Source organism: Choristoneura fumiferana, chromosome 2 (assembly GCF_025370935.1).
Source record: "Choristoneura fumiferana chromosome 2, NRCan_CFum_1, whole genome shotgun sequence".
Lineage (NCBI taxonomy): Eukaryota > Metazoa > Arthropoda > Insecta > Lepidoptera > Tortricidae > Choristoneura > Choristoneura fumiferana.
This window is the reverse complement of record NC_133473.1, coordinates 10,178,285-10,186,740: the sequence shown is the minus strand read 5'-3', so window position 1 is coordinate 10,186,740 and position 8,456 is coordinate 10,178,285. Positions and strand designations below refer to the sequence as shown.

At 36.4% G+C, this 8,456-nt stretch overlaps 1 protein-coding gene across 2 annotated transcripts in view; it reads right to left on the bottom strand.

The window, feature by feature from the left end:
• Nucleotides 1–317: 317 nt before the first annotated feature.
• rdgC (retinal degeneration C) overlaps nt 318–8,456 on the bottom strand; it is a 106,651-nt gene continuing 98,512 nt past the window's right edge. For both annotated transcript variants that reach the window (XM_074107924.1, XM_074107929.1), the window contains exons 12-15: nt 7,006–7,261; nt 2,124–2,272; nt 1,946–2,048; nt 318–1,867 (exon numbers count right to left, since the gene is read on the bottom strand). In XM_074107924.1, coding sequence (XP_073964025.1) covers nt 1,659–1,867; nt 1,946–2,048; nt 2,124–2,272; nt 7,006–7,261 — 717 coding nt within the window. In that variant the 3' untranslated portion in view covers nt 318–1,658. The remainder of the gene's footprint in view (nt 1,868–1,945; nt 2,049–2,123; nt 2,273–7,005; nt 7,262–8,456) is intronic.

Here is an 8,456-nt window from a genome sequence, read left to right as displayed (position 1 = left end):
TTGCTATCTTTTTTTCGATCTAACTACTGGAACAGTCAACGTCCTAAATAAGTGATCACTTTTGTACCTTGTCACAACTTAACGTCATGTTTGAAAAGCCATACAAAATCATGTAATGACTGAAAGCGACAAGATACAATGTTGATCACTTATTTATGATGTTGACTGAACAATAATTGTAAAGACAGACACATTACTCGTGTCTACCTAAAGTCAAAGGTGTGATTGTGTACCTACTAATTGAATTTGACTTACCTAACAGGGGCTGCGGGCTGCGGGTTAAAGTTGAACTCAAATAAAAATCACATGACCAATATCACATTTTAATGGACAAATATAAAACAAATCGACATATTGGCTACAATTTTGTATATAATGCAAGAATCGTTGAAGGAGAATAATTTAAAGAAGTACAGAGTAATTGATTATTATAAGTATTATAACTTACATTAGAGATTAGAGATAATAAAGAGTATTTTTAAGATAATAATAAAATAGGTACATATCGTGACCACTATATTCTCAATACGACGAGCAATTTGGAACGTTACTCGTCGAAATATTTGAAGTCGGCATCGGACTCTATTATGAAAATTGCGACATGGTTCCTGGAAAACATCCTACTGCATTGGAATGCTTAATAATTGAATATAGAGATATGTATAAGAAAACGTACTGTGTACTCATAATTATTGTTACTCTACCATAAACGCCAAGAAATATTAATTTCGTAAATATAATTTAATAGTTTTTCATAAATCTCTAAGCAATATCATTTTTATAATTGGCTACAATATTTAAGGAACTGCACCGAATTCTATATGATATTTAAATTGGAAAAATATTTTTGGTGCAGTTTCCAAGAATAAAAATTATTATTACTATAAAAATACAAAGTACCGCAAATTTTTGAGTAGAGGATTCAATGTCATTGTTCCCATTCGTTAATTAATTTATTAATAAATATTCGTTTAAGTAAACGATAGCCAATCAGTCTGTATAAATACGTGTATCCTATAATTTGATCAAAAATTGGCACCAATTCATAAAATGAAACGAATTACATAACAATTTTATATATTATAATAGGGGGTACAAGTTCTTACGGTTCTTTACGAAAAGTGAAACTTTGGTAGCACAATTTTAAAAGTCTAATTAGATTATAAAATATTACATCACAAAGAGCTTGATAATGACAAACTGTTTAGTAAACAACTCCTCTTCAAACAAGCTTTAGACGACGCCATAAGCCCTGTAGAAAGATTTACAGAATTTTTCATTACATTAGGCTCAGATTAAAATTTACAAACAGTAAAAATTACGCACACGTTTAGGATAAACTCTCAAATAATTAAGCACAATCTGTCCATAGAGTACAACGTATTCTGAAAATAGTGTAGGTAGATTCGAATGCGGCAGTGTTACATATCGCTCTCAAGGAGGCCGGGGCGGCGCGGCGGTTCGTCGCAATCTATCAATTCTATTTCGTCCATTTGTTTAGAGACGCTCGGGACGGAATCGCCCATTAGATGGGCGAGGCCATTTTTAGGTGGTTTTTTGTCGGTTGGTTTCGTGTCGTCGAGTTTGAGGACTTCAACAGTGACGCCGGTTTCGTCGCGGTCGACCGCCGTCCGGCTGGGGCGGCGGCCGGGCGAGTGTCAGGTGGCCGCTTCCTCGTCATCCTCGTCTTGCAGGCTCTTTTCCGCTAGCCGAAAGCTTTCGAGGAACTCGTTTAGGTCCACTAAACCGTCCTTATTAATATCCATCAACCGACAGATGTCCACTAGCTGCTCCTGTGTCATGGGATTCGGCATGTACTTACCCAGCAGCTGACAAGCTTCTGAGAATTCCTCTAACGTTATGTAACCTGTTCAATAAATAAGTTTAGTTAAATTAACGTAACAACTGCCTCGCAATCACCATAAATCAGAATATATCGACATACCCGAGTTATCCTTGTCTAGAATTTTGAAAATGGCTTCTAAACTTGATTTGTTCTTGTAAAGAGTTTCAACCACCGTTTGCGTATCAGCTTTCCTTGCAAGTCTCTGAAAAATAAAAACAAGCATTTATTTATTTAAATACTTTTATAGTACTTAATATTTACATAATATAATACTTACATTGGCAATTAATTCAAAGGTATCCATGTAACGGACGCGTCGCGTCTCGGCGTCGGTGCGCACGAGTTTGTCCTTGAGCATCCTCCATGGTAGCCCCAGGTGAGTCGTCTCCTCCATTGCTAGGCACCAGTCGCTGATGGATATCATTCCTGTACCAATATTTTTTATATCTATTTATTTAAGAATATAAAATTATAGAAAATACAATCATATACCTAAGAGCTAAATACTACTAAATAATAAATCTACTAGCTAACTTAAATAATATTTTTATATCATAAAAAAAGACCGCCTCGAATCGTTCCTGGCGCAAAGGTGCCCAACACGCTTGCCGCGTTCCCGCGTTGAACGGCGATGGATGATAGCCTTTGCATAAAATAACCGACATTTTACCTATGCTGAATTTACGAGAAACCCTTTCAAAGGTTTTAAGCCCATATCATCCTCTTTAATGTAGCTTCTAATGACAACGAGTTTGAGACACAGGTTTCAGACATGTTTACAATTTCTACAAATGACTATGACTCAACTGGTTTGACTATTTTCATGAAATTAACTTACTAAAGATATTTTGTTATCCTGCTATTAGACACGCAACTGATAATGAAACAAGTAGAAAACCATAGCTTTATCTAAAAGAGAATTAAAAAAAATTAAAACGACTATTTAATTTTTAAACAACTATAATAAACAATGAAAATAATTTACTACCAGATTGAAGTCGATGCTATAGCACAAGCCAGTAGGAATAATAAAATCCCAATAGATAGTTAGGGATGGTAGGTGAGGTAGACAACTATAGGTGCACTTCTTCTAGCTCGTGCTAAAGCACCGACTTCAAACTGGTAGGAAATTATTTTCATGGTTTTTGTAACATACTATCTTAATATTTATACTATCGTACTTAAGCGCTCGTTTGTTTTATGCGATAAACGCTGCGATACACGCAATGCGCTTGACGCACATCAATTTGCGTCTGATAATCTAACTACCAAACATTGTCTAACGCAGTGAGCTTAGCGCAACGGCAAGCGCATGCATTATCTGATACAAAATTGATGTGCGTCAAACGCATTGCGACGAACAACCGAGCGCTTAAAATAATATTGTCGTGTCTTGTGTTGTGAATAAATGTATTTTCTTTCTTTCTTTCTTTCTTTCTTTACTCGGTATTTTTTTAGTTAAATTTTATTTTCGCTGGCTCGCTTTTTAGTGCAGGTAATCTAAGGTACAGTCGAGTTCATAAACATATGAGCAAAAATTTTATCAAACATATCTGGATTCGCTTCTACGCCGTTAACAATAGAATCGTGTTCAGATATTTTTGTTTTTTAGGGTGGTAGACCACATATTTGGCTGATGGTACAGTCACCAGCATTAATATCTGGGCCAATCAACTATTTAACCGACACTGGGCGTCTCCTGCGTTACCAAAATTGACTCTGACGTTACCAAAAAATCGTACTTCCAACAAGATATCTCACGGTTTAATAGGTTTAACTTATTTAGGATGGCATGTATTCATGTACACCATCTATTAAATTACAGATAAAACATGTTTACTTAATCTTAATCAAAAATCTGCAATTGTTTGAAAAATGTCGCGGACAGAATAGTGTCGGTAAAAAAGTTGATTGGCCCATCTGACACAGCGGAGCGTGCAAAAATATCTGACACGTCCTTCCGGCCCTAGAAATAGAGTCGTGTCAGATATTTATGCACGTTTGTTGTGTCAGATATTGATGCTGGTGACTGTACAACGGCTAAACTTCAACTGCTCGACGCCTTTTAAGAGTGCTAAAGATTGTTTTACCCGAAGCGGAACGATTATTGTTGAGAAGCAGAAGAGAAAAAAATGAAATCGGTTCATTAATGATGGAGTTTTAAGGTAAATAAAAAAATAACCGACTTCATAACCTCTGCTTTTTTTGTCAGTTCAAAAAAGTGAGATCATTCTCTCTATCGGAATTCCGACTTACCTACCTACAAAATTAATATCCGCCGATTAGGAAGCGAAGGCTACGTTAAGTTGACAAATACTAATTTCGTTCTCATACGAGTTAAGACGTGATTGGGATATAATTAACGACAGAGTTTATCTTTCCTTGTCAGTTTCTTCGGCTAGGACCGCTGCAAATAAATGGAACCTTTGATAAGTTGACATAATACTTTTGAACAACGCTAACAAGAAAAGTTAACCAAAATTAGTAGAGACGATGACAAATGAGCTGAATCCTACATTAAGTTTCGCTTTCTTTGTAAAACTTCGACTGTTTCCATCTGAACGTGATGGATCTACGCAGAATCATCCAAACAAAGACTTATATTGTATTTGACCGCCTTTGGAGGACAAACAAAGAACAATCTAAAAATTCAGCATCAAAATGAAACTTCAATATTTGTCAAAGGAATTGAATTCATGCCGACGTAAAAAATAAATGAAAATAAGATATTTCACATAAAGCAATTCAATTTAACAAATTTACGTAAAAACTGAGGCTACTAGCTTTTGTAGTCAGTTTGCTTTGAAGGCTAATAATTGTTTATAACTTTGTTTACCACCGTGATTCTGTTGTATACGTTGTAAATTTTTCGTTTTCTACCAAATGCATCAAGCGATGGCGACACTAACAATTAAAGAGCGTGTACTGGGATTACAACAATTACATACAGACCATACAGTTTCCGAGAAGGCGAGGTAAAAGTTTAATTAACACACAACACGTACGGTACAATTACATGCATACAATAATTTACTTCGTCCCTAACCACACAAAGAAATGTTTACAGCATTTAATTATTTTGGACCATCCCTACTTACATTGTGTTTGAAAAGCGTACTGAGAATTGGAGCGTTTCATGGCATAGGTAAGCACTCATTAAGAACAGATTTATAAAAAAAAAACCAGCGATCCCTATCGCGAGTAAAAAGAGACCAGTTAAGCAAAATCCGCATATAAAATTTACTCGTTTCCCCGCCGGCCGTAGAGGGTTTTGCAACGTAAAGACTTTCAGGAACAAGCTTCAAAGATTTGAATACGAGTTTACATTCATTGCTTGAAAAGGAAAATGGTGCCCATCAGAACGCTGCTTAACTTAGTGCGAGTAATTGCAATTCAATCTTACTACGTGAACTAAATCCGAGGTTGGTTAAGCGATGAATTAAATTTGAAGCGATAAAATCTTTCGTTATTTTCATTAGTTTGCATCTCAATAATAATAAAGAAAAACAACACAAGGTTTTTTTTATTTTAAACGTCGTTATAAGTGTGCTTATATAGAGGCAAAGTAGTGAATCTTGCATCGATAGTCCTATTGAAATATTAAGCAGAGTTTGGCTTTCTTTTGTCCAGCCAGATACCGCCTGGAAACCGTAGTAAGTATACAAATGTAGGCAAGACCTAACATTCAATTAATTCGTCCCGCAGCAGTTATATAGGAAACGTGCTGTGCGTTTACTGTCACTAATTGAGGATAGGATGGAAGCACAATTTAGATTGGCACAGTTAATTGCAATAAACTCGAATGTATCTCACAAATATATACTCGTATCGTATAGTTACCTATTTACTTACATCTATATGTGAATGTGATTACCGATCAGGATTCCAAATTAGATGCATAGAAGAATTTAAAGATAGCATAACATTAAGAATAGGCGAAGGTCCCAAATACTTATGATACATACGATTGTTGTTTTTTTTTTGTTTTAGAAACAAACAGTCTTACACAATAATTTTGCATTTTATGATTAGACTGGGTTAGATTAATTTAGTTATTCGTTTATTCCCTTATTACCTAGTCAAATGACGACCGGATTGCCAAGTGGTTTGAGAACCTGACTACTTCTAGCTTGAAGTCCCGGGTTCGATTCCCGGCCGGGGCAGATATTTGTGTGAAAACACGAATGTTTGTTCTCGGATCTTGGATGTTTAATATGTATTTAAGTATGTATTTATCTATATAAGTATATTTATCCGTTGCCTAGTATCCATAGTACAAGCTTTGCTTATATTTATTTATTTTAAATTATTATGTTTTGTAACTTAGTAAACTTCTGAAAATTAAAAAATAATATTACTACCTAAGTGTGATCAATTCTGAGAAACTGGCCCTTGTATGAAGGCGATAACAAGTGCGGCGTGCCGGTCGATCGAGCAATGCGTAAAAGCCTATCAACACCGGAATTGCCTTATTTCGTAGGTCGCTCGCGTGCACGGCGGCATGATAACACACCCAATCAATTAGACCGAGCGCAGGTATGTGGGCGCCTCGGCTCGTCTCCACGCCACGTCTAAATTAACTCTTATCTCTTCATACCCTTATCGTATTTTCCCAGTATGGAGCCTTGAAATATAGTAACTACATCCGGAAACATAACCGATTTCCTGAAATGATGAGCCTAAAATGATACGTACAGATTTTACTGCGTTTTTTGTCTCCTTTATCGTGGAACATTTTCGATAAGTTACCTATAAGGACCCCTGGGGGATGATGACAGGACGCAATATTCGCGATAATTTACGTGGAAGTGCACATCGGAAGTCGAGGAAGTAGGATATTATATTTCATTTGATGCGACAGTGAGATAGTGGAGTTAACGTCTTTGATAAATCAATTTAATATATTACTGTAGTAAGGCAGTTAAACTATGTGGTATGTACTTATAATTTCATCTTAGGTATGAGATATGCACTATATGCCCTTAAAAACATGAGCTAAAATGATGTTGGATAGAATATAATACCAGATTAATTTAAAAAGTATTATTAGTACAAATGTAGAGCAGCCAAATTCAACATTTTTATGGATTTGTTTTTTGAATACGTCGCCTAATTAAATTGTCTATCAATTATTAAAACAATAAGTATAGTATAATAACCGCTTTGTTCCAGATCCATGCTGCGGAATGTGGCTTCGAGCGGTCTCCGTGCAGACATAATGTGGTTATGCAGCTCCCTCATGGCCGATGTCTCGACCAAGCCGACCCGCTGCCGAAACGTGAGCCGTCGTGTGCGTGACACGGCCGCCGTGTACTGCACAAACTGCCGCTCCAGAGAATTACCGCAGAGTTTCAGGTACGCGCCTTTATTGGACCCCAACTCGTAATAGTTGGACGCAGAGAAGATTGTAATGACCTGTGGAACGTTTTCAATTTTATTACAGCATTCATAGCGTTTATCGCGGAGTGAAGAGGCTGTTACTGAACTAGTGAGCTACATCTTCAGCCTCATCTACACTTACTACAGATCATTATAGAAATTCATCGGTGGTTAATTTAAAAAAAAATACCGAGCTAGTCGCGGTTACGACTACGCGTGAAACCGGATACACTCAAACAGAGTAAGCGCTCGCCTCGTCATTGGCAGAGCATAGTCGTGGCGACGATATAAAGCATCCGATCTTTACCCACACGCTCACTGGTTAAAAAAGAATATTATGTTTCATGTAGGTATGTGTCAATAAGTAGGATGCTAGCCCCCTGAAAGACTACAATATATAAGCTGTAGCTATTACCGTAAAGTGCATACTTATATGTAATATAATGGTATAATTATTCCACTTATTAATAATAGTAGATTATTGTCATAGCCTGGAAGTAGGCAATTGCTGGCTGAGTATGAGAATCGCAAGCTCGCAAGCTCGTCCGTTTAACTAATACGAAGCCAGTAATTGCTATTCCAGCCGAGACTAATATAAAACTTTTCTCAAAAACGGTGAAGGAATAAACTAAATTAGAATGAACCTTTTCTCAACCAAATATATTATGACATTTAATTTTATTCCAATAAAATTTTTCATGCTTTCCCGCCTTTTTTTCATTAAAAAAAACCGCAGGTGTATTTTTCCACCGAAAACACCACAATTTGAGTTGGCTGTATATGACTTGTGCCAACATTTCCATGGCCATTTTCACTTTTTAAAAAGTTGGAGACTCAAAAATAATAAATTACGAGTATTGTCGAGCTAGCGCGCCTGCAATCTTTTTAACTTTTTAATTTCTCGCTGACCAAACTATGCGCTTAGCCTTAATGTAGACTTTTACGGACAAAGTATGGCCTTATATAAAAGTTTCCTAACTTTTGTGAAAATGCTTTTGTAATTGGTTCTCTACAATGTTTGACCCCGAAAATATAATGCCCCAACTAACAATGCAGACTCATAATGGTACCAGCTATATTGTTGAAAGTTTCAACGCCTTAATTAAAGCTGTAAGACTTCTCAAGGGTGATTATTCGGGCGTCCCTAGCGCCTTTACCGTCCACAAAAATAATAGAAGAATCACTTGGCTAAGCAACGCATTAAACACCAAAGATAACTACTTGATTTTAT